The 27,064-nt window shown below is 42.9% G+C and overlaps 3 protein-coding genes across 6 annotated transcripts; 2 read left to right on the top strand and 1 right to left on the bottom strand.

Moving 5' to 3' along the window:
- Positions 1-4,224: 4,224 nt before the first annotated feature.
- Positions 4,225-6,552, bottom strand: mcee (methylmalonyl CoA epimerase). The gene is made up of 3 exons (XM_030376993.1): positions 6,443-6,552; positions 5,834-6,171; positions 4,225-5,237 (listed from the first exon to the last, which is right to left on the bottom strand). Exons 1-3 carry the CDS (start codon positions 6,468-6,470, stop codon positions 5,085-5,087), a joined length of 519 nt encoding a protein of 172 aa, XP_030232853.1. The 5' UTR covers positions 6,471-6,552; the 3' UTR covers positions 4,225-5,084.
- Positions 6,551-17,455, top strand: mphosph10 (M-phase phosphoprotein 10 (U3 small nucleolar ribonucleoprotein)). The gene is made up of 11 exons (XM_030376992.1): positions 6,551-6,696; positions 7,052-7,721; positions 7,912-8,075; positions 9,188-9,350; positions 9,584-9,725; positions 11,613-11,680; positions 12,708-12,845; positions 13,071-13,181; positions 15,534-15,641; positions 16,026-16,256; positions 16,399-17,455. The coding sequence occupies exons 1-11, from the start codon at positions 6,608-6,610 to the stop codon at positions 16,543-16,545; spliced, it is 2,031 nt and encodes a 676-aa protein (XP_030232852.1). The 5' UTR covers positions 6,551-6,607; the 3' UTR covers positions 16,546-17,455.
- A 2,766-nt stretch (positions 17,456-20,221) lies between these two features.
- ist1 (IST1 factor associated with ESCRT-III) lies at positions 20,222-26,356 on the top strand. 4 transcript variants are annotated; one of them, XM_030377238.1, is made up of 11 exons: positions 20,222-20,314; positions 20,491-20,588; positions 20,964-21,060; positions 21,207-21,387; positions 22,122-22,209; positions 22,411-22,494; positions 22,577-22,687; positions 22,804-23,013; positions 23,314-23,412; positions 23,809-23,854; positions 24,950-26,356. In XM_030377238.1, exons 3-11 carry the CDS (start codon positions 20,973-20,975, stop codon positions 25,108-25,110), a joined length of 1,068 nt encoding a protein of 355 aa, XP_030233098.1. In that variant the 5' UTR covers positions 20,222-20,314; positions 20,491-20,588; positions 20,964-20,972; the 3' UTR covers positions 25,111-26,356. The 4 variants fall into 4 exon arrangements, with proteins under 4 accessions (XP_030233098.1, XP_030233099.1, XP_030233100.1 ...); XM_030377239.1 differs by having other exon boundaries at positions 20,231-20,330; XM_030377240.1 differs by having other exon boundaries at positions 20,258-20,627.
- The last annotated feature ends 708 nt before the right edge of the window (positions 26,357-27,064 follow it).

Below are 27,064 nucleotides of genomic sequence, written 5' to 3'. Positions count from 1 at the left end.
ATCCTTCAAGATGGCGCCAGGACTCTCAGATGAGAAAGGCCAAGAGGAAGATGTGAGGGTTCTTCCTCTCAGCCAGTGGAACACAACAACGGTCTTCATCAGAGTACCATGGAACACTTTGAAACAGCCTCCTCTTTACATCTTGAAGCCCCAGTGAAGGTTTCCTTACCTCCTCAGCTGAAGAGCACAACTTCAGCTCGAAGAGCGCACTAGTTGGAGTTCCCAGATAGGTTCTGATTTAAGGGAACCAATCGTTCAGCTAGTCCTGTCCGAAACAAATACAGTTCAGCCTGAGAAGACGTGCAACTCAGAGCAAGACAAGATCCAGAGGGCTCTCCATCAATCCAGCCAGGTAGGAAGAGCCGTCTCATTACAGGTCTGAAGGTCATCTTGAATATCCATCGAGGTCCCTTTCCAACTTCAGACTCTCCTTGTGGAATGCCTTTAGGTGTCCATCCTCCATTGATCCTGATTTGTGTGGTCCTAGTTTGAAGTCACTGATCTGAACACGCCGCTTGCATCCTTTTACACTTGATTTGGATACTCTCCTTCCTGCCCAGTTTGTTGGATATCGCTCCGGAGCGTTGCTCCGGGCTCTTCATGTCTACTGGAGGCCTCACGTAAACGTGTGGCCGTCCATCAGGTATGATTTATTTGACCATTCCAATATCCCAAGCCAATCACACAGACCCCCGTATGAACATTATCACTGTCAAAGCAAGCCGGACACACACACAGAACCCCATGCCAGGTGTGAGTGACGCACACAAAAATCATCCACCTCATGTCAAACCAACACACAACACTGAGCCATAAAAGGCAAAACAATCATGCAGGGTAAAAACCTCATCCCAAAGATCATTCCATCATCCACCCCCAGCTCTCTTGCCAGGACACCCAGAACAGAACAACCAATGTCTCCAGAGACGTAAATTATGTACAACATTCTTCAGTGGCGTCCCACATTGGTGATGGATTATGTTTGGCGTCCAAAATGTGTCCCAGGTTGATTCAACGTCTCTGAAGTCATGTCTTTGTAGTCCAATGGATTCCTGAATGAGGGGCCTTCACAGCAAGCGGTGCAGCTTTAGTCAGCCTGAGGACAGGAAGGAGGTCATCTGTTCATAAGACCACCCAGTGGAGGGGGGTGGCTCTTGAGGAGCAGGATCCATCTTGGAATGGCCCCAAATAAGACCTTCTTGGAAATGAAACTGTTCCTGAGGAGTCACGATGCCTGGAGGGGACGGTTGAATGTGTTCCATGGTTCTCCGTGTCAGACTGAAGTTGTGTTTTAGTCGTTGAGATGAGGAGCCCCCTCATCTCGCCCTGGTGTTTCTCCTTCTGAATCCCTGTCTCCATCTTAAAGAACATTCTAGTCCATGTAACTGATGTCACGACCGTTTCTCAAACACACGGTTTCCCCTGCGGGGGCGTGCCTATAGACCTGTAGACTTCAGACAACTCTGTATCCCAGTATGCACCTCTGCTCACTCAGACCACACCCTCATAAATAAAGCAATACTCATGTGATGAAGATGCAGAGCTCAGTAGAATAGCTGGAAAGAAGACTAAAGATATCAGAACCCAACCCATTACTCCAGCTTACAACAATAACTTGGAGCCTGTGACCATTATAAAAAAAACATTAAAACCAACATAAACCAAACACCTAAGTAACCCATGAACCAATGAAACATCCTTAATACTCAGATCAACCTTCAGCTAACAGGTTAACTCACCAGGAAGCCAAAATACATCAATGTGCCCAAAAGTAATGAGAAACTAATGACTTACAGTTTGCAGTTCATCTTCATGGTCAAGTTGGGATACTCACAGAACTGCAGTTAACTATCCATGATCGACCTTTGAAGGAAGGAACAGATTACTCATTGTCCCCAAACTTGGGCACTGTCCTACAGTTCAACATCTACCATCTCCATTAAATCAGATAAATGAATGACAATACAAATTCAGGGCTATTGGGATCATCCAACTTTTAAATAATGATTAAGATAATTAACTAATCCAGCTTTTTAATACAAGTTATACTAATTATTTGACTGTCATTAGTCAATAGTGATTAACCTCTTACTTTGACAAGTTTGAATGTAGTCTCTAAAATGTTACTTTCAGGTAGAGTCATTATTTAAATTTCAAATGAGTTAAACCACCACAATCCCTGATTTCCTAAGTACATTATCAGTGATCTATATTCAACATACAAGTCAACGCAGTTGTGCTTTACCACACAATGCTACTCACATCAGGTTCAGATGAGATGCTCCTCTTTACTTCAAAAAGTCTTTAACCTGTTAAACAGGAAGAGATGTCAAAAAAGTTACAACAGAGCTCAACAAAACATTACACGCACATTCTTGTTGCTGGGAACACAACATACCGCGTTTGGGAGACGCTACAATGCCAGGTGTCCATGTCAGGTTCCCTTTTAAGTGAAACGCACCAGATGCAACCAATTAACTAATTAAGAAAACTGAACGGCCCTTTGAGGAGTGAGAGGGAAGCTTTCATCAAAGAGACCAGAGAGACTCATTCACTGGTTAAACTGGAGTCATCGCCTACCACCACACACGTTAACACACACACACACACACACACACACACACACACACACACACACACACACACACACACACACACACACACACACACACACACACACACACACAGAGAAACAGACAAACACCATACAGACACACACCAATACACCATATAGATACAAACCATATGCACACACACACACACGCTAGATACAAACCATACACGCACAACCCATAGGTATATTGAGTACATAAGCCAATATATGAACCTGTTGGTCCGGCTGCTCACCTTCAAAGTTCTCCCTCATTGAGAGGTCTTCCTCGAGACATCAAATGGACCCCTCACATGTTGTCCATACAGCAACTCGAATGGTGAGAAGCCTGTGGACGCCTGGGGAACCTCTCGGTAGGCGAACAACGATGGGGTAGCCATTCATTCATAGTGTAGGTACAGATCATTGGGAAGTGCGGATTGGGTTGGTTGCAGTACCGAGCAGAGGGGCCTAGGTGGTTTCTTCTCCAGTTAGATATCTTGAGTGTGACCAAGGTCAGGCACATAGCTACGATGGCTGGGAGATATCCCTGTTCTTCCTCAAAGGACTCCGAGCGCCGATAAAAATAATTCAGGCGCGTTCGGACTGAGGGACTTCTTGGAAAGTGGCTCCGTTTTTAACACCTCTTAAATTCATACTTAAGGAGGCAAACTCATGCTTCTCCAAAGTCGTAGGAATGGTCCACCAGCATGTCCTCCTTATGGTCCAGTCAACAATAGAATCAATAACTTCTGCTCTCGTGGTGGGAGAGGAGACACATTTAGCCGATGTGGGAAACCTTTAATCAAAGCAAGTGCTGCACAACAGGTTGTTCGGTCAGTGGAACACAGCAGGTTTGGGTCCACTGATAATGGTTATTTATCTCTCTTCTTCCGACATGAATGTATGCATGGGGTTTCTACAAACCGAGGAACTTTAATAATGCATGAAACAAATTGATTTACAAACAAAGTGTAAGCATTCTTATACAATAAAAGTTGGCTACTTAGATGGTCCAAGGCGCACACAACCACGAAGAGGCTTCTAAATGAAAGTATGAGCACTAAAGTGATGAAGCGGTGTGGAAGACCTGTGGCAAAATCAGCAGCTGAGAACTTCTCATAAGTGCATGCCTAACTCTGTTTAAACACTAACCCCGAATATACAATTTAAAAACACTAGCAGCAGTAGAAGAGAAGGTAAAGAGCGACGAGTCCGGCGGCGCACCATGTGTCTCACTTGTTTTTAGCTTTCAAATTGAATGTCGTTGGTGTTCTTGTAATGCTTTAATAAATCGTGGACTTATCTGACAATCAGACCCACGCTTTTTTTTCTTTACACTGAAAAATGTAAAACGTTTTATGTCGGTATACTGGGTGGGTTAACACTGCATTACAATCCGATATATTTTTTGCTCATTAGAACTTGTAAATTGTATGTGTATTAGTTAGTTCCAACTTAATTGGCAGGTTAAATATTCTGCTCTTATGGTAACTTTTGGGTCTTTATGAAGACTTTGCCCGACAACCCCAGAAATCGATGTCCTGTTGACTTCTCTGATCATGGGTTCAGGATATGATTTCAATATAATTACTAGAATATGCATTTCCTGCAGAAGATGCAGTAGTGCAAAGTGAGGTTGAATTTTTTTTTAATAAAGCCACATAGTTTAAGACGTTAAGAAATGTTGAACGGCTTAAATAAAGTGCAAAGACTTGTACAGAGCTCAAAAGTCGAAATGGAGTAAACAACGTAAACATGCACACCATTTAAAATATCTAAAATGGTTTGGCAACAAATAAACGTATTCATTTTGTGGTGATAGCAACGAGGGTTTGTTTTGGAATGTTTCTATAAAAAAATATATAAAATCTTCTCCATTTCTTCACTCTATATACTTACCTGAATTTCCCATGATGGAGGAAGTATTATTAGCATTATTTTCTCGTTTAATCGTTTACTACATAAACTTCTAAAATTCAGTAGGTTTTAACTTTCGACTAACATTATGCAGCTATTAGTTAAAGCATGTCCACGTAATACAAGTGTGCTTTACTAGATTACTTTTACCAATGATAACATCACTGGTGCCTGATAGAGAAGCATCATATTAACCAGAATTCACCTCATGACAGGAACCCTGAGATTCATTTTTTTTTTACATTACCAATTTACAAACTTAACCCATTAAATATAGACATTTTAACAGCATTAAGTATGTAGTAAAAAGTAAAATTATTATAACAAAGATCTAAAAGTAGCTGGCTTAAGTGGGATCAGGATAATTATGTAACTTCCAACCGTCACATCTTTATTCATCAAGAGCATCAAACTCCTATTGAATCACATTCAAGACGCATGGACCTGCAGAAAAGAAGCAGAGACAAATGACTCTCAGACAAATCCTGTGAGTACCACATCCAAGTCGGTGTTGTGGGAGGACCAGTGGGTGGGGATCTGAATGAACCAGGGGATTTCCCTGGTTCAGGGAGCTTCAGGCCTCTTCCAGCTCCACCAGTACCCCATCACAGTCCTTTGGGTGGAGGAAGATCACAGGTTTGCCGTGGGCACCGATCTGTGGCGTGGCCGAAAGGGTTCTGATGTTCTTGACTCTCAGGGCTGCTATTGCCGCATTTATATCTTCGACCTGCAAAAACAGAGATGGAATTAAAACACTGATTACACACCGAGTACTGGAACAGGTACGTTGCAATACATAACAATCATTTCTATCTATATCATTTTGACGGAACAGGAGTCCACACATAAACCACCAGGTTCAAGGAAAGCTTCTTCCCGTAAACCACAAGACTATTGAACTCTTGCCTTTGATCACCCCACCACGAGAATGCACAAATATTTTAACTATATATATATATATATATATATATATATATATATATATATATATATATATATATATATATATATATTTTTTTTATTACTCTTGTTATTTTTACATTATTTCATTTTATGTAATTATTTTATTGCATTTACTTTGTTGTGCATTTGACTTGGCCTTGACTTGAACTATGTTATAGATAAGGTATATATATTTTTCCTTTTACTGGGCTGTGCTTTCTGTTGTGAAACCCTATTTTCCCGTCTAGGATTAATCAAGTATCTAATCTTAAATATTAGGCAATACATTATGCTAGGTCTGACAAAGATTATCTGGAGAATTTATAGTAAATTAATGTATAAAAAGATCTGACGCTGTCTGTAGCAGCCAAGATCACTTACCTCGATGCAGATGTGGTGCAATCCCCCAGACTTGTTCTTCTGTAGGAAGCCCGAAATCGGGCTCTTATCCCCCAGAGGATGGAGGAGTTCAAGCTTTGTGTTTCCGAGCTCCACGAAAACCGTGTAGACCCCGTGATCTGGCAAGGGCAGCTTGTCACTGACCGTCGCACCAAGGACGTCTCGGTACAGCGACGTAGCCTTCTCAATGTCTGGGACGGCAATGGCAATGTGGTTCAGCTTTCCCAACTTCCAAAGGGAGCCCGGAACCCTCGAGCGACGAGATGTTGAGGTTGTGAGCGCCCTGCTGGGCAGAGTGTGTCTGACCCACCGCGACAGACCTGCAAAATCAACAAACAAAACCACACACAATTCTAATTGAGTGGGTTCATAAGTATCATGGTGGAACGCCATTCGATTATAAAGCAATCTGTGGTGGATTTACACCACAGCAGGACACCGGTTGAATGACAAGCACGACATTGACTGGTCAAAACTATCCGTGAAACTAATGTTTCACAGCAAGGTTTACCATAAACATCCATCTCCAATTTCGAATCGATAAGCGAATGCATTATATAAATATGATGATTACATGTACGGCATGACTACCTGCAACCTTCAACACGATCGACGCCATATTCCAAACGGTTTACAATGGTGTGTCGTCTGCAACCATGCCTGGAACGTTATCTGAACCTTATCTGAACACAGTTTCTCGGGGAACGTTTTGAGTGTTACACACACACATGTCCCACTCCCCACGTGAATAGGAACATGGCTGCTGAAGAAGACGTGTTGGGTCTACTGGGGGAATGTATAAACAAACTAAACGATGACACAGCACACCCAGATAAGTTTCTAAGGTAAGGTACAGTCTACAGTTTACGGTTGGCAAGAATAGAAAAACGCTGCTTTATTTTAGACATAGTAGACAATGTACAGAAAACAAACATGCGTTGAGGCTGCTAGTGTGAGCTATGGCTAGCTACTAGCTCGTTATAACAGTTGCAGAACCCATTGATATTCTATATTATCTTTATTATATTATCTTATCAATGTTTATGATTAAATTCAAAATACCGGTAGTTAATATCATGCAAGTTTACATTGGCAGCTGTAAAGAGAAGTTGAGAACAGTATGTGCTCGACACTGCTCCTGACGTCAACAATCCACCATTGAAATTCAGACACTAAAACAAGACCGTTTTCTTTTTGCAGTATTCAAGATGGTGTGGCAGCAGACTTCACGTCGCTGGCCAAGATCCTGTATGATCTCAACAAGACGAACGAAACTGCCGACTGTAAAGGCAGCCCGCTTGTCGAGCTGGTGGTTGACAGCTTCGACGAGGAGCAGATCTGGCAGGAGCTGGAGCTCCAGAACACCATTGTGTTGTCGCACTTTGAGATAAAAATTCACAAAGCTGCTGAAGATGACATGTTTACTCTTATCGAAGAGATAGAGGAGGCTGCAGGAGATCGAAAGGAAGATGCAGCAGCAGAGGAGCTGGAGGAGGATGAAGGTGCGGTGGAGGAAGCAGAAGAGATAGCTGCGAAGAGGCCACGACGGAAAACTGTGAAGCACCAAGACTCAGACTCGGAGGAGGACTCAGACTTGGATTTCAACACGGATGAATTTGAGAAGCGGGAGCAGAATAAGAAACTGGCACTGGTAGCAAGGAAAAGATTTCCTCAACAGTTGTCCGAGGTAGACGACAGGTTCTTCAAGTTGTCGGAGATGGAGTCCTTCCTTGATGACATGGACAAAAAAGAGGGCAAGGAGATAGAGGATGGCATAGACTATTTCCAAGACTTTGCTTCTGACAACGAAGGAGAAACTTTCAACTTTGAGGAACCAATCTCTGCAAAGAAACAAACCAAAAAAAGTTCTGTATGTATCATTGCTCCTTTGTCAATCATTCGCCATTTCCCTTTAAACCTTGTATATTCCGCTACAATTCTGACTTTCTCGTTGTGATTATTACATTTTTGTTTTCCATTTTTTACCATAAAGATGACACAAGTACTAGTAATATTGCTTGCTTCCTAATTAGTCAATCATTGTCTAATTTTGCTTCCAGCTAAAGAGCTCCAGGAACCTCAAGTATAAAGACTTCTTTGATCCTGTGGATGGAGAGGCACCTGCCACAGGAGGTCACCACGTCGACAGCATGGATGAGCTGCAGGAGGACAGTAACGATTACAATCAAGAAGAGGAGTCAGATGAGGAAGAGAATGACTCTGAGTAAGTGATCGGAAATTGTATTGGAGTAAAGCTATGTTACCAGATCCATGTGAATGTATGGGTGGCTAATGTAATTGTATCTTTCCTCACATCTCCACTGTGCTAGCCAGTGTGTGTTGAGGTTGTGTTCTGTTTTATTCTGGTTATGCACTGTCAACAGTGTATCACCCAGGTTGGTTTTACACACCGTTAGTGGATTATGTGTGATATTACCACACATTCAGTTAGTGATGCACCGATTTCTCTTTTTCTCAGACCAAGTACAAGCAATTACATTTGGGTACTTGCTGATACCACGTACAAATATGGGTATTCAATGCTACCATAAGTTTCCAGTGAGCCAGTGAACTCACTGTTTCAGTGGGAATTCGAACATTATGAGATTGAAAGAAATGTGTTTTTGGTGAGGTCTAGGAAAGAGGGGGCGTTATCGCCATGGTAATAGCCCATGCCAACTTTGTGATACTTTTTTTTAGTACTGTTTGGTATGAGTGATTTTGTCTATGAATGCGACATCCACCGTAGCACTCTACCATAGGTCTCCGGTGAATCCTAACCCTCGGACGCGGGTATTAAATAAATCGTTGCTCAGAAGGAGCTTCACCCCCCAAACGCACCCTAGCAATATCCAATACGTTTCTGAAAAGCTTGACTTTCCCAGAGACGCAGCAGTCAACTGCTGGCCAGGCAGAGCTTCACACATCCACCCTTGGTCCTGGCATCAGGTTGCCTCGGAAAAGGCACTCAGACTCACAAAAACGACGCCACCTGCATTCGCAGCAGAGTGGAATGTTGTTTTGTGGAGAATGGCAAATACATAGGATTTTACCCACTTTTTATTTTAATTGGGGACTTATTTTAGGTGATAAAATGGCATAGATTACTATGTTGTCAATCATATAAGACATATTACCATGTTTAAAAAAAACAATAAACATTTTTGGGTTCACTGGCTCTTCATGTTGCGTAAAGTGATATCTGGTCGTACGAGTACATGAGCACATTATCGGGTCTGAGTACTGGTATCAGTGCATCCCACTTCACCATGTCCGTACATGAAATGGTAGAACTTTATATATTCCCTAATTCCACCTTATTCCTTGATTATCTAGGGATCCAGAGGCGAGCCAGTCCCCACAGGGTCACAAAAAAGTGACCTTTAACCTTTCTGAGGAAGAGCAGAGCGAGGGAGAAGACATCGTCGACATCATTGGTGGGAAGTCAAGCTTGGAAAAAGAGGAACCAAAGTCTTCGTTTGAGAAACGTCAGCAAAAGGTAAGGAGAGTGGGCTGTGTTTTACCCTTTGATCTATGAAAACATGACATCATGAAGCACACATGTCGTCCTGTATCAGATATATTCAGATGACGTAAATATCGTCTGGTGGTCAGTATTATTGTTTCGTATATTACATACTGAGAAGCAACATTAGCTGGCTGGCAGGGCCTCAGCAAAAGGGATAGGATCCTTCAAAATACAATTTTTCAAAAATGTATTTGCTATCCTAGATGACTGAGAAGATCCGGGAGTTGGAGAAGGTGGCATTGTCAGAGAAACCTTGGCAGCTGGCAGGCGAGGCCACGGCTCAGACCCGCCCTGAGAACAGCATCCTGACAGAAAATGTAGACTTCGACCAAACTTCCAGGAGGGGTAGGTCCACACTTGCAGGATTTCACTTTTTTTTTTTTTTAAAGGTCCAATGACAAGCCACCACGTGTGACTGTGATTAGCCGTTACAAGCCATTTAAAAAAAAAAGGGGCGTCACAAGTTTCTTGTTTTGTCCCTTCTCTTGTCGATTTCAAAACGACTTGTAACGGCTAATCACGCCTGTTGCGTATACTACGAACCTCGATTAGGGGGTTAGCGAGGTATGTTGCGCTCAAAGCCTGGGTTAGATGTGACGCGAAAGTCGCTCTCTTAGCGTCGCTGTATCAACATGGTGACTTATGCTGTCAACCAAACCTGGTCAGGAGCAGATTATCAGCTAAGTCTATCGGGTTGGATCGGCATGCGCAGCTTCCTAGCCCCTCCTTTGACAATGTTGTCACCATATGTGGGTGTTCCCGTGGACCTCGGAGCCCGTATTGTACAGGGTTCTCTCCGGAGACAGAGGGTCTTTCGGGACAGATCCGATCCCTTGGCATTGCCTGAGAATATTCTTAAGGAGCGATACAGGTTCTCATCAGAGGGTATTCGCTATTTGATCATCTTTGTTGGATCTTATGTAGGCAATGCTTACGGTTCTGCAGTGTGTCTCCGTGAGAGAGTTGTAGAGTGGAGGTAGCGCGTCAGTCTTGAATTACTGCGTGCAGGGTTCATCTCCCAAGTGATGCACATTTATGTGTAGCTTACAAAGTCCCAATTCTTATGTCATATGGAATACTTATTCACTAAAGGTTATGGCAGTGTTTCCCATACATAAACCAATGTGTTGCGCAGCGCCACAGAGTCAACACTGAGCGCCTTTTTTTTGGTCTTTTTTAAAATATAAATATCGTTCCGTACATTCATCTCCTCATAGCACTCTTTCTGCCTGACATTTTCATTCACACACGCATACGCACACGAACACGCACACACAGAGACAAGCGAGCATTCATGCCAGTGGTGCGCGGGTACACTTATGAACGGCTGAGTCGCCCGCTCCTCCTCAACGCGCCTATCAAAGGAAAACCCGAAGCAACGGGATTTTGGCACAGAGAAGACGGTCGCGACTGTTTTACCAAAGTTTAGTATGATATACTGTGCTCGAACACACCTGCCCGAAATTATTGTTAACTCAGAAAAGATAATGTTAGACCTTATGAACTCAACGTTATTGATATTGTAACATCCCACAACCTAAGTCAGCATACTAGATTAAGTTGGTAACACAGCAAACGATGCGATTAATATGAAATGCAGTTATATGTGAGATGGTACCCCCAGCCCGTTCTGCCGCGATTTGAATTCGCTCTGCAGCAGGGGCTGGAGAACAATATATTTCTTTCTGTTTCCGATCAGCTTTTACTGGAGCAAATCACAAAGCAGTTTTTTCCCCCTGGCGCGCTATTGGCTGGTTTAACACAATGACTACAGGGAAGCGATTGTTGCGATCGAAGCGATCGTTGGTCTGATTGGTTGAAGGACTATTAGTATTTTATTATTACATTTATATTGTTACATTACACTATTGATTTTCCTTTACACAAAAAGATTAATGCAAGAGCCCCCCCCTAAATTATAGAATAAGGCAGATTGGACGTTGCTTTTGCATTTTGAAATCATCATCACTCTATTAGGATTAATGGCGAACAATTCTGCATTTGGCACAGTTCTTTTTTGGACAATATGCAGACTATTTTCACTTACGAATTAACACTATCGGCTGTTTTGGGCCAGCCCGCCTCACTAGCCTTAGGCCTATTTATGTGCACTGCTCTTCAAAGAATACACGGTGCTTGTTTTCACTGTGCCATTCTACGTACACGTGGTCATCCTACACTGGTGGTCCTGTCCTTGTTGGGATTTTAATATTAAATCTTTCTGTCCTTTAGCTCCTGCTATCACAGAGGAGACCACACTGAAGCTGGAGGATATCATCAAACAGAGGATAAAAGATCAGGTGAGAGCTGTTATATCATATATACATTGTGTTGTTCAACATTATCATCGGGGGACCCAAGGAAGAGCAATCGATCCTAGATGCTTGATCGTGGTAAAGCAAGGAGAGTGAGCGGATGTTACACAGAATTCTGCGACACCACTGAAAGGTGTGACCCCAGGGGGCGCTGTTGCAAGTTTTCTGCAACATGCATGAGTTTGAAGTGTAGACGGGCATGATGTCGTTCACCGGCGGAAACGTGCATGAGCTTAAAACGTAACGTTTCGTCATCGATCAATTGGATTGGGGGTATTTGAGACAATTTTAATTTTTTTGATACCTGAATTTCTGGCTTAGGACGATGTTTTAAAAATATAAATCAATTTTAATCAGGAAATTAGGTTAGCGCGCCACCACTTCCCCTTCGCTGAGCTGCTGTAGTCCTTAGTAACACCCCATCTCATGTGCCGATAAAAGCAAGGAGTTCGTACCGTCCTCTCAGTCGTCAGGAAGTGGTTTGTCGTTACAGTTCTCTTTATTTTAAGGCTCATAACAGTTACACAATACAAATGTCATATTAATAAGCCATTTAACCCAAAACCACACTTATTGTTTTAATCATGGTCCTTTTATCACTGTCACTGAAATGAGTCCCCAATTTAGAGAAACAAACTTTCCACTCTGCTGTGGGTGCAGATATCGTTGTTTTCTACTGAGGCGACAGCGGCAGCATTGTTTGCATGGACCTGTGGAGCTCTCTCGGGGCAGCAGGGGACGGCAGTGTCCGTGAGAAAGTTGGGATTTTCGATCACTTATTGCACAATGCCACTGTGTGTGTGGATGCTGCAGCTTCGTCTGAGCAAAGAAGGAGAGCTGTACAAAATAGTTAAAAAACAACAAGTGCATAGTAACCATAAGAATCAGAGATGCGATGTTAGTCTTTTTTTTTTTAATGACAACTTTGTTGGTAGAAAAATGAAAACGTGCTATTTGATCTTCATGTGGTTATAATGCTCCCGATGGAATTCATCTGATTTGGACTACTCAGGTGTTTGACGATGTTGTGAGGAAGGAGAAGCCGAAGGAGGAGGCGTTCCGGTATAAGAAGAGGTTGACTCTTGACCATGAGAAGAGCAAGCTGAGCCTGGCGCAGATCTATGAACAAGAGTTCATCAAGCAGACACAGGTGGTTCCCTCAACCGTGTGTGTGTGTGTGTGTGTGTGTGTGTGTGTGTGTGTGTGTGTGTGTGTGTGTGTGTGTGTGTGTGTGTGTGTGTGTGTGTGTGTGTGTGTGTGTGTGTGTGTGTGTGTGTGTGAGAGAAATATTCCATTTCACTGCCATCTCCATTTTTTCACCATGCCTCGTATAATACTTTTTTAATGATCAAATGCCTTTGTTTTCTGTTTTCAGAAAAGTACCGTGGTGGAGGAGAACCCAGCCAATGTTGAAATTAAAAAGATGATGGACACGCTCTTCCTGAAACTTGACGCCCTCTCCAACTTCCACTTCACTCCTAAACCTGTAAGTGCGACAGTTTCCAACAAAACAATGTTTAGCAGAGGGGGTTATGATTCGAGAATTCGATTTCGATAGCATTCGATAGCATTCTGATGTTTGGGCCACGGTTCACTATTATTGCGATTCATGTCCCATTTTATTCAAAGGCATTGCAAAAATTAATGAAATAAGACTGCTCAACTCACTTCAATTGTCACATTTAATTCTGTGAACAATGGTATCTTTTACACATTGACTGAAGTGCAAAAGCTTGGGAGGGCACTAGGGCAGTGCAAAAACTGTGTCCCTGAACATTCGGGACACAGGACACTAGTAATCATTCTCTGAATAGGAGACCTCTCACATGGATGCTGAACTCCTAGCACATAACTTCAAATTATTTAAATACAAAAGAGTACAATAAAGCAGACATAATAGATTAATATAAACCTGAGAATAATCATATAATTAAGAGTTAAATATAATTTCAATAACCATATGTGGTCATCAAACAAAATGTTAAATTAATTTGTGAATATTGGCATTTTGGGGAACATTTAAATTTTTTAAAATATAAAAATACTTACTTATAATAACGCGATACCGAACAGAATCGATTTTTTTTTACAAATTCCATGGTACCATGTTATTCGATATGTTACGGTGTGGCACGGTTCACTTATATTGCCATTTCCAACACTTAAAGTTTGGCAGGGTCCGATAATAAGCCCACTGAGCCTTACCTATTTTTCGATACTCCTCCGTTGAGAACCAAGCGCTCCGAAAGGGTGCCAAAAAGGTGGAGCTACACACTCTGTCCGTTGATTGGTCGATGCAATCGTCAATTCTGTGAGACGGGGGGATAAAAACAAACGGAGCACTCGCGAGGTATTTCTGGACAACGGTGAAAGCATAGTTTATTGAAGAAAATGTCGCGCAAAAGTTTGCCGTCTGTTTGCCGTTTGATTAATGTGTCACGGTCTTCTTGTTCATTGCATTAATTAGCAGGCTGTTTTGATGTCATGATTTTTACGTAGCTGCCGTGGCTATTGCCATCCGGCTTGAACCCCGCCCTACCATAAGGGTAGGGTCGATGGTGGAAACGTGAGCCAGATTTAGTGTAATCGAGCTGCTGTCCCTATCCGAGCCACACCGAACCGAACTGCTCGATGGAAACGAGGCATCTCTAAATTTCCGTCAACGTGATAAAAAGGCATAGATAACTACGACGATCATATGAGACAAATGACCACGTTTAGAACAAAAACAGTTTTAGTTGGCTTTTGCGCTTCTCCATTGACCTGCACTGCAGATACAAGAGTATGTATATGAGCCGTGTTGCCTGTAGGGCTGGGTAGTGTAACCGCTAATTGTTATGAACAAGTGTTATTTCTTCTAAACTTAACTCTGTATTGATATCAGGAGAATTTATTATTAAATGAAAATCTAGGTTATCAGTGAGATATTATGATGTTTAGATAGTTAACTCTATTTGCTGGTGTAAACAGCTCTTGCGGCCCTTAACATATAAATCACTTCTAATATATACATTTTAAATAGAGCAAAGCAGGAAAACTTCTGCCACTTATCTCTGCTGTACTGAAGTCACTTATTTTTAATATATTAGTCTTCTTATTAATTATTTATTTATCATCAGCTTATCTCGATTAACTAGATGTGAAGGAATAACGTCAACAACACTTTTCCAACTTACTACAAATGCACACACCTATACATCTCCTACACTTACTTGACTGCAACACTGACTTGGTTCAACCATTTCAAACTTTATCAGAACATTTCCGCTATTCTATATTTTATCTAAATCTATTCAAACTTTATCACTGAAGCCATTCGTTTAACTCTTACACTTAATTTGTTTGCAGCCATTTTATATTTTTAAATGGTGTGCATTTTTACTTTGTTTACTCCAATTAAAATGTTAACTTCTGAACTATGTTCAAATCTTTCCAGTTGATTTAAACTATTCCTTTACATAAACGTAATCACTTTAGCTATTTGTTTAAATCGTACGCTTTATTTGTTTCCAACCATTTAACATTTTTTAAAGGGTCGGCATGTTTACGTTGTTTACTTTTGAACACGGTTTGTATCTTTTCACTTGATTTAAGCTATTCAACATTTCTTTACACTTTAAATTATGTGGCTTTTTGAAAAAATATTTTCAGCCACATTTTGCTCTGCAGCGCTCACCGCATTTTCTGCAGGAAATTCATTTTCTAGTAATTGTTAATATTCCTGTCGGGAAATTAATAATGCGTCAATGAATGTAGTTGTAGTAAAGCCCAAATATCTTCCAGGCCTCTGGTGTTAATGAGATGCCAAACCCACACTTTTCTTCCTATTTTCTCCCAGGCTGTTCCAGAGATCAAGGTGGTGTCCAACCTCCCCTCCATCGCCATGGAGGAGGTAGCTCCCGTTGGTGTTAGCGACGCTACACTCCTTGCCCCAGAGGAAGTCAAAGTAGGTTGCTCCCTTGCTCCGTCAGTGTTTCCCAACCTACGGGTCATATGCATATGGGGTTACAGGACATAATTATAAGCTGTAGATATTTGATGAGGCACTCTAGATTCAGAAGATGATTAACAAAGTGTGAGGGCAGGCCGTGGGGCCCTCCGCAGTAGGCAGTAGACCTAGTAGCCATCCTGGTGTGATTACCACCAGTGGTCCTGTGTTACATGACATTCATCCTCTTCTTCAACCTACTGTCCTTTATCAACTCTCCAGTCCCTAAAGGCACAAAAGACCCTAAAAATATAGGATTGAGGGTTCTCATAAAGGACTCTTACTGGGAAGCACTAGTGCTATGCGACACTCAATGAAAATGATCTGCTCCTTTGACCTCAGGAGAAGAACAAAGCAGGAGATGTGCTGGGAGACTTGGAGAAGACGACGACTGACAAGAAACGGCAGAGACGTAAGATGAAGAAGGTGAAGCATGTGAGGATCAAGGAGAAGGAGAGACGACAGAAACTGAAAGACGACAGCGGTATTGAGGGGAACAAGAAGATGTCCAAGACCCAGGTGGCCGACAAGCTTAAGAAGATCACCATGGGTGGGAAAGCAACCATACTCAAGGTCAGTTTGTTTTTGACGGTGGTTGTACTATCTCTGATGGTGGTTATATTATTTTTGGTGTGTGTGTGATAAATGCTAAGCTACGTTTAGTCCACTGGCAGTGTATGGCAAGAGAGCTAAATGTTACTGTTGTGCGTTCCAGGATGAGGGGAAGGACAAGGCGTTGCGATCCTCCCAGGCTTTCTTCTCGCAGTTGCAGGACCAGGTAAAGAGTCAGATCAAAGACTCCAAAGGACAGGCAGCCAAGAAGAAGAAGCAGAAACTGTCTGCCAGCAAACTGAAGTTGTGAACAGAGCAGATGGATAGCATATCTCTGTATAGATTTTTTTAACGGAAATCTTTTACCTTGTCAGTGCTTGTTTATGGGTTCTTAAGAATAATTAAATGCTTTGTTTTATTCTTCGGTTTAAAGTTCTTTATTAAATTGACAAGATATTGGATATTCAGATACTCACGCTCTGCATTCCAGCGATGACGCAATCGTATGTCCGTTCCTTCTAGCGGGCGCGGGGGGGGACAGTCAGGCAGTAGCACTCCACTCTATAATAAAGCCATTGTTTGGTCAATGTTTCTACATAATTAAAGTTCCCACAATTAAATTACCCTTACCGTAACAATTGCCTTACAACAATGCAATTAAACGGGCGACATCTGCGTTTCAAAATATTCCCAATGGGTTAGATCGCCCTTTCGAATTGTTGTACAACAGTAATGGCGTGTTTGAGGTGCCTCGTACACCACCCACACGAGTTGCAAAGTGGAAAGTCTCCCAGCTTTCTTGCGTCAGACTCATTTCACTGAGGCACACTTTGGTCAGTCCCACTAGGGATTCTGAGAGTCATTGAGGTGGACCATATGACTCGATAAGCAAAAATGGCTCCGTAAAGAGATGTATTTTCTTTGTATTTGTACCACGTTGGTAATTTTAATGTATATTTTAAAAGCTTTTACACACCTGATTACATTGCTGTTTTAATCCGGTCAACAATTTATTAGGGCTGGGCAATTAATCAAATTTTGTTCGCGATTTTAGCGTCAAACGATCACAAAACTAATATAATCGAGCTTTCGATTATTATTTTCTTTTATAGAAAGTGATTTTTAACATTTTCTTTTTGACCATTTTGTGTATCCCTTTATGGACCCTCCTTGAGTCCACCGCAAGGTCCTGACGTTTGCCTCCCAAAATCACCTGCGTGGTCAATTAAAAAAATAAAAAAATAAATGTAGGCCTACTAGAAGGATTTCGAGCAATGTTTTATTCGCAAAGACTGCAATATTTTTTAGAACGTTGTCATGCACCTGCGCATGAAATGGAAAATTCGTCTTTGCGAATAAAACATTGCTCGAAATCCTTCTAGTAGGCCTAAACATTCATTTAACCATTTATGAACATGGCATAGCCTACACTGATTAAAATATATATATAGAAACAGTGGAGGAGAATGAGGCAATCATATCCATAATTACATCCGTCCAGACGTTCAAATGAGGCTATTGATTTTCTGTTTACAAAGGTGTCGGACTTGTTGATTTAATTATGAAAAATAGACATTTTAAAATGAAAGATACATTTTGATTTTTTTTTTTAGCTTATTATATAATATTGTTTATGCTGAGACTGCTTTGCTTTTTGTGCGGGCTTTGCGCAACATCAAGGTAAAGATGCGGTGGTTGTAAAGAGTCTATAGACCGCTTATTAAGTTCACTCATTGCTCATAATGGTTTATTCGTTTCCCAGTATAATTTCCTTAATTTAGAATAGTTTTGTTCATTTTTGAATTGTAAAATAAATACAATAATTTTTTGAAGTTGCGAGTTTTTGAAATTATTGGAAGCGAGTCGAGCTGACCCAGCCTGCTGTACGTATATGTACCGTAGGCTACTGTATATTTGTGAAACAAAACACTGCCAATGTGGCAGTTCCATGCGCAACGGGGATTTCTAAAAGTTACTGTAGCGGACACTAGCGTCTAGTCGCACCAGTGTACATAGTTAAATATGAAGGTGAAATGCTGGGTGAGACTAGGCATATCGTTAGGCCATAGGAGGGTTCACTTGCAGCATTAGGCCATAGTGATTACAATGTTACCATGGACGTAACAATTGCAATTTTAATTCGGCAATTACAAGTGTCATAGTTCGTGCCATATGCCCATTATCTGCTTATCCACGTCTACTAGTGAATAGACGTGTATGGGGTAAGGACAATTGTGATGCAGAATTAATTGCTGCTGTTAAGTCCACAGGCCTACAGTATCCTCCAGGAGGAGCGGTGACATCATTAGTCTTGATGGAAGTCTTTGCGAAGCCCAGGAACTGTTGCAGTCTCTTGCGGGTAGGGGGAGAGGGCCACTCGGCCACCGCAGAGACCTTGGATGGATCCATCTCTACCTTGCCAGGGATAATTATGTAGCCCAGGAAGGATGGACGGGACGTGGAACTCACACTTCTCCGCCTGCACATACAGTCGGTTCTCGAGCAACCGTTGCAGGACCTGTCCGACGTGAACCCTGTGCTCCTCCACGAACCTCGAAGATCAGGATATCGTCAATATAGATGGAGCGGTTCAACATGTCCCGGAGGACATCGTTAACCAGGGAATGGAAGACAGCGGGGGCGTTGGTGAGCCCGAAGGGCATAACTAAATATTGTAGTGGCCCAATGGGGTGTTGAACGCGGTCTTCCACTCGTCTCCCTCCTGGATGGGGCCAAGGTGATACGCGTTGCACAGGTCCAATTTTGAGAAAACCGAGGCTCCGTGGAGGGGGACGAAGGCGGAACTGATGAGGGGCAAGGGATACTTATTTTTGACGGTGATGTCGTTCAGGTCATGGTAGTTGATACAGGGATGGAGAGAGCGGTCCTTCTTGCTCATAAAGAAGAATCCCGCTCGCTCCCACAGGTGAAGAGGACGGGCAGATGATTCCGGCGGCGAGGGATTCCCTGATATACTCCTGCACGGACTCACGTTCAGGGCGGGAGACATTGAACAGGCGGCTGCTAGGGAGGGGGGACCCGGGAAGGAGGTCAATAGCACAGTAATAAGGGCGATGGGGGGGCAAGGACAGAGTGTGGGATTTACTGAAGACCTCCCCGAGGTCGTGGTTGTTGTCTGTCCAACTGCGCAAGCAGTTGGACAGACAGTGTGTGCTCCAAGACATAATTGAAGCAGACCGCGGATTCGCGTCCCTAGCCGTTGCCCAGGTGAGAGCCTCACCCTGCAATGCTCCAAGCAGGTAGGAGATCCGAGATTTGTCGGTGGGGTAGGTCTGGGGCTGCAGCTCGAACACCAGGGAGCACTGGAGGAGCAACGACCGACAGGATCCCAGGTCTCCATCTTGCATTTGGGGGCTGGAATGAACGGGTCCCGGGGGGAAGACCAAGACGATGGGCTAGGGACGGGGACTGGTGGTTCCAGGGTGACGGGGGGGCTGGGAGTGGACAGATAGGGAGAACTTACGAAGGGTGGAGGTGATCACCTGCAGGATCTGGTCGTGTTGACCCAGGAGAGTCCCTTGGCGGGAGATCATTTGTGAATGAGGGCCAGTGGAGTCAAACGACTACTAGATGGGGGTATTGGAGGGCGTAGCAGACCTCAATATTCAAATTTTCTTTTTTATGTTTTGAAATTGGAAATTATACTGATGAGCGTTACACGGACCTCCCCAGAGCCATTAAGAGCAGATCTGGCTGTAGGCTACCTACCTGGCTATAGTCACCTAAAGCCATTGAGTTCTATTAAGTTCTTTCAGCAACAGCTCACTAATTTGAACTCGAATGATTGATTATATTGAGTTTGATTAATAAAGAGTTTGTGTTTTATGTGTTGCATTGTACTTCGTTTTCCGTTATGCCAGTTCTATGTGCATGCATTGTTATGTTCTACTTGTCAATCAGTGTGGGCCCCTCCCCCAGGTCAGCTGGGGGAGGGGCTTGGGAGAACAGGAGGGGTGGGGGCATGCGCGTTGAAGAGTTCTGCGTTTGCGGGTGTGTGCGACCCGGGGAACCTGTTGTGTGTGTATTTTTGGCGTTGGTTACGGCGCTACAGTGACCAGGTTTGTACCATTAAAGGTTCGTACAAGTACTTATGACTGGACATTCCTATGTCACCGGCAATCTCATTACAATATATTCATTGAAATATATAATTATTTTACCGTGATACCAGTGTCAAGGACTGCCATCTACTGCTCATATCATCACAATGCACCCGGGGAAATCCCCTTTTTAGTGACGCACATTAGATCGTCAACACGGAAGAAGAAGGTGAACCAGCTAACAGCAACAAACAAGTCTCGCTCAAAATTTGCTCTATCCCGATCAATACAGGTACGGTCCTAGTCGATTACCTACACGCTTTTATTTGATGTGAGTGTTCTCTATGTTGATTATCCGTATTGGGTGTTTATTCATTTATTTATTTAGTTAGCTAACACATGCTAGGGAAATTGTAATAGCTCCTTAACTGGGAATGGGAGAAGAAACCAGATACTTTCGTCTAATCGTTTGTTAGAATCCTTGACCCATCCCAACAGCTTTCCATTTTCATTTTAGTTTAGGAGGACTTTTCTCTCCTCAAGCCCTGTCTTCGGACATTTGTTTATGTTTTTGATGTTTCTGGTGGTACAGTCACGATCACATGATGACACCGGTGATCAAGATCTGTGGGTTTCGACATCCTCTCATGTCTCTTTTAACACACAGCTCTCAGACATGCTGGGAGGAGGATTTAAAGCTGAGAGACTTAAAGTCAACCTGCGACTTGTCATCAACCGACTCAAGCTCCTGGAGAAAAAGAAAAGTGAGTGATTTAGTTAAATCCAATACTCCTACACTTTTTCGATCGTCGCATAGTTGATATTTTGTTCTCCCGGTAACCCTTTCCCCTTAAACTCGTACAGCACTTTGAGATGCTGTTAAATAAGGTATTCTTTTTTTCGAACACAGCCGAGCTTGCCCAGAAAGCCAGGAAGGAGATTGCCGATTATCTGTCGGGGGGTAAGGATGAACGTGCACGTATCCGCGTCGAACACATTATCCGGGAGGACTACCTGGTTGAGGCCATGGAGATCCTTGAGCTCCACTGTGACCTGCTGCTCGCACGGTTCGGCCTCATCCAATCCATGAAGTAAGTGGCTGGAGAATGGTAGAAGAAATGCTGCCTTGTTTGATAGTGGCTGGATTCCAAAAGTCTGTCCGTCACAATTCACATTGTGCTTACTGCTTAATTGTCAGATGTTTTCCTGGATTACCAATGTATCCTAACAGGACGTGTTTAAGACCAGACATTGTCACTATAAAATGTTTATCACACTACCTATGGACGCAAATTTCGGCAGCTCAGAAAAAAAGCATGAAAACTTCTCAATAAACTAAGACAAGACATTGATGTATTTATAAGAAATTAATACACAGCGCCATCACCGATACACAGCAGTGTCACAATTGGGGAGCATGTGCATTGTTATGTCACTAAACCAGAACATGTGCATTACTCATGGATGTATAAGACTTCCTGGTCACCAAGCTGGAGCATGCCTATTATTAATTATTAATTGAGCATGAAGTGCTGAAAATAGTGCCACATGCTCAGAGTGGTGATCATGGTTCAGTTCATTGTGGTCAGAAGCAGGTGGGGGTTCCGTCACGTGACCACGAGGAGGAGTGTAGGGGTGGAGAGAACAATCCTAACATTCTCTACTTGTGGCACAAGTGTCTAATTTGGTTGCAGCCCTTTATTAGCCACTATGTCGCAGTATTGTTAGGTTTCGTAGTCCGTGTTCAATTCATTGAACAACATTCACAGATACAGAGACACTGACGCACAGAGGCAGTTTTCAAGGTTTGTGTATGTTCTACCAGGGAGCTGGACCCCGGCCTTCAGGAATCTGTGTCAACACTCATCTGGGCCGCTCCGCGACTCCAGTCAGAGGTGGCTGAACTCAAAATTGTGAGTTCCTTATTGTATTTCTTAGTTATCATAACAATAATTACCACTTTAAACCATCTAGTCTTTCGGCTGTAAAGAGTGCTAGCACTGTTGTTGTCTCGACAACTGCACTAATCCCGTTGTCATGACGTCACAAAACTCATGGCTAGCAGATGATTACGTCATGTGTTATGAATACCAGGCACTCCTCTCTCTCTCCAGGTGTCCGATCAGCTGTGTGCTAAATACAGCAAGGAGTATGGCAAGCTGTGCAGGACAAACCAGATCGGCACTGTCAATGACCGGGTAGACATTTTGAACTATTCTTGTACCGTGCCTTGAACAGTGAACAGAAATGATGTCTTGATCACAATGTTATGTTCCTCAGCTTATGCACAAGCTTAGTGTGGAGGCCCCTCCTAAGATTCTGGTCGAGCGTTACCTCATAGAGATCGCCAAGAACTACAACGTGCCCTATGAGCCCGACGCCATGGTTCGGGTAAGAGCCCAACACGTCACTGTATCCAAGGGGTTATATCAGATTGTGCAATTTAACATGACAATCATACAATAATAAACCCTATAACTGAGAACATGCATTTTCCCTTTGGGAAGCCTGAAGTCTCTCCTGGTGAGGAGGCCGACCTGATCGACGTTGACAGTGACAATAAGCCCCGCGGTGGTGGTGGTGGAGGAGGAGGGGGGGGCTTCAGTGCCCCGGGTATGGGTATGCCCATGCCCATGCCCATGGGTATGCCCATGCCCATGCCCATGGGTATGCCCATGCACATGCCCTCAGCCTTCAACTACCCATCTAAAGGACCAGTAAGTCCAGACAAACCTCCTCTGAGTTCTGGTACTTATGTTATGTTTGTGGTGGGGGGAACAGAAGCACTTTTTTTTTATTAATCTTTGGACTCATTGTTAAAGCATAAGGATGCGCACGAGATGGATGAAAATTTGTTTCCTGCAACAATCATGGTGCACTTTCTAATAGTTTATGTTTCGACTGGTTGAAGTATTGTCTCCTCTCTATCTATCCGTCCCTCATCCTCTCTCCCTTTCTCCATCTATCTGCTCCTCTTGGCTCCTCTTGTTCCCTTCTTCCTCCTCGCTCTCCTACAGGAACCCTACGGCCCCCCTGTTGGAACCTATGGTGACCACTTCCCTGTGGGAGGGGGGAAGCCCCCCCAGCTGCCTACCTGCCCCCCCACATACGAGTCTGTAAGTAACTGAACTGTCCAGAACCCATGCTCATACCCCATTGGGCATTCTATTCCCCAACCCATAAAGACAGAAGAAGAATGAAGGCAGAAGCAAGCAAGGAAAGACCTCAGGGAAGAGATGCCTCTCTCACCTTCCGAACACTAATTTCTCGCTCTTGCTCTCTCTCAACCAAGTTACCAATTGGTTGATAATGCTGAGCTTCTCATTGCTGTGCATGTTAAGATCCTCATTGGCTGCACAGATGCCCTCTCTCACCCTGCAGCGCCCTGGCAAACATATGCCACTTGCTCTGATAGTGACCCTGCACAATAGCTGCTTCTATTAACCTGCCCTACCTTTTGAATATAAAAGACAGACAACGGTCTTTGAAGTAATGCTGATTCTATCTTCCAGATCGATGACCTACCTATCACTCCTTCTGTCCCCTCCCAGTCCGTCGGTAAGTTTTGAGATGATATGTTAGCATTGCAAACTGCTAAAGCAACGCAAGACGTATCTATGTTGTAGTGTGTTGGTGTGAGAAGGTTTCCTGTCTCACGCCAGGAAACCTGGTGTGAGACCAGATATGGCAGAAGTAGTTCCCCACCTCTTTCCAGACTCCACTTGAGGTTGCCTGATATGCATATACTGTAGGGCAGGGTTCCTCAATATTTAAATGTTTGCCCGGTAACCTAATCTAATGAACACAGATACTGAAGGACCATTATGAAGAATAAAAACAGTTTTATGATAGAGCATGATAGAGTAGTGGGGTTGGGATAGGTTTGACGCCTCTCCTGTTGTCCTGTAGAAGTGAACTTCAACATATGAATGGCCACTACATTTTGAACCACTGATGCAGTGCACCATCAATCCTTACCTGAAACCTGTTCCAGACATATAAAGACTAGAGTATTTACAGAACAATAGTGTCATGAAGACTTTTTAGCATGATAGAGAAGTGGGGTTGGGATTGTAGGGCCCTAACGCGGGATTGTAGGGCCCTAACGCGGAATCGGGTACTAAAAATGGAATCAACAGTTTAATAATTTGACTGAAATTGACAAAGAAATAATATCCAAAGTTGGCCTGATTGTTAATGATTTAATAATTATAAGATTACAGAAGAGTAGGCATAATTACATAATTGCGTTTACGATCGCAGTGTTTTGAGAGGGGGGTTGAGGACTGTCACCTCACAACTGGTCACTGCTTTGAGAAACATGTCAAAGATGCGCTTTATTCTTTATTTTTTTCTTCCTTCTCATTCTCTACAAATGTTGGGGCCTAAGTATTTCCATAATTTTTCACCCAGAGACTAGAAGTCATTGGGAGAACGGTGAATTCTCTGACACTCACACAAATTCAGACTAAGCAACTTGGTCAATTTAACTTTGTCGAAACATTCAACAGATGAACCAACTGTGATCTTCAAATATATCTACATATATATCAGATTTCAAATAGAGCATACCACTCGTCCTAGCGGGTGGTAACCACAGCTTGAAGCTATTGATATCTCCCTCAACAGTCTGATTTGGCGTTTTCCCTGCAGCTTCCACGCAGTTCTACGACAACAACGCTCTGCCAGAGCTGCCCTCTGTCCCCGATACGATGCCAAACAGCTCGGTGGGTGGACACACCACCTCTTCCTCCGACGACATCGACTTTGACGACCTCTCGCGGCGCTTTGAGGAGCTCAAGAAGAAGACTTAAGCTCCTCAGCTGTTTCTGAATCACACTGTAGCTGAGTTAGACTCTGTCCCCTCTCCCTCACTTTTCCTCCAAGCCAAGGAAGGTCTTCTCAAATGTCCCTTTCGACCTTGCTATTAGATCTCTGACCCAAGTCGTCCTCTTAATGTTTACACACACACACACACACACACACACACACACACACACACACACACACACACACACACACACACACACACACACACACACACACACACACACACACTTTAATTTCTGAAGCAGTTCATTTGATTGAGTTGTGCTCTCAGCAGAACTTTGAATGTGCACAGTTTTTTTTTTTAACAAACCCAATTTCACATATTGTACTTTGACTAGAAGGTTATGCTTCTCTATTGTCTTTAATGTCACTTTGGCCTTAGCTCACATTTGGCAAAAAGTCTCCAAACCAGTCTTACCAGTCCTTCCACCTTGCTAGTTTATTTTGGTATTTGCAATAGAGCTGATGTAAGTACTAGGTTAGCTGGCCGGGTCTGACTCCGGTGCTCTGTCGTTTTATATCCAACTGGAAGAATGGGCTCAGCTCAGTTGGCTTAATAAACTGGTCATCAGGTTAACAACACCGTTAACATGTCTAGAATTACTTATGGCTGGAGAATTTCCTTCTACACAAACATTATTTATCGTGGGGTAGCTGCTTTCCCTAAATGTAGGAATATATATAGTCTAATAAATATATATAAACTGGTGAAAAATATGTGGGATATAACAACATAATGGTCTGCTGGATATGCAGAACACTCCTAGTAAAGTCAATCTTTAACTATTTAAAACTTTTTCCGAGATTATAGACTGAACTGTAAACGAAGAATAAAACAATTTCAAATGACTATCCTTTACAAAATGTTTTCCTGTGAGTGCTGTAGGCCTCCATTACCTGATGGGGTATGGGTGCCTCATTTGCATGCTGGTCATTTCCTTGACCTACTCGCTCGCCTTATGTGGCCACTCCCTCCAGTGGCCTTGCTCATAGGTCGACAGATATTGACACTAAACCTGAAAGGGTGTTTTTTCACTTCTGTATCCTCACACTAAAAAGGTTGTGATGAGTCATTTGTTCAGTCTTCTACACCCGACTGTATGAGGTATGTAAGGCGTGTTAAACCTGACAGGAACACTACCAGTTCTTAAGTCAATGACACTTTTTTTTCTGTTCTTTGTGGAGGGCTTACTCAAATCATTGTTTAATAAAAATGTTTTGAAATAAAAATGTTTTCTGCAGTAATTCCTCATCGACAGTGTCCCAAATGTAATATATTTGCTGTTCTGTCTCTTCTTATTGCGACGCTGTCTAGACTGATTCCCCACCAGTGGTCTGCTGTTGCTGGTCGTCTGTGCTGCGTCCAGCCTTAGATGTTTGCTGAGTATCACAAACCTCTGTCTCTTCAGTGTTTCATTCACTCAAGTTGCCTTTAGAACTAAAGGATATGAGGACAAACAGAAAGAAAATTATAGTTACTCTAGGCTAAGGGCTATTGGAAACATACACAGCATAGGGATTCTTAAACAGTTATAAATATACGCATGGAGCATCTGTCCACCTATGCATTAACTACTGCAATTATGTCGGTCAGGATTTAAATACTGTGATTGAAATATACAAGCTGACATTTTGAAACAAACTTTCTGTTGTAAGTGAGGCAGGAGGAAAGACATGGTCTCCGCATATTTCCATTCCCTTTGAGTCAAATGCCTCTCGCAGAATTGCCCATCTCTGCTTAGAAACTCCAGCTGAAAAACATAAGAATAGCATATGAATAAACTGTGATTAACCTTTGCTTTCATTTCCCTCACAGGTAACTTGCTTCTGGCGACTCTCTGATAGGCCTGGCATTCGGTTACAGATTAGGGCACACAACTGTGACCAACTCTGTACATATGGTGTGTGTGCTGCCATTGTCAAAGTGATGATGAATCG

This window comes from Gadus morhua, chromosome 14 (genome assembly GCF_902167405.1).
Source record: "Gadus morhua chromosome 14, gadMor3.0, whole genome shotgun sequence".
Lineage (NCBI taxonomy): Eukaryota > Metazoa > Chordata > Actinopteri > Gadiformes > Gadidae > Gadus > Gadus morhua.
The sequence above is the reverse complement of the archived record's forward strand: the minus strand, read 5'-3'. Positions and strand labels throughout refer to the sequence as shown.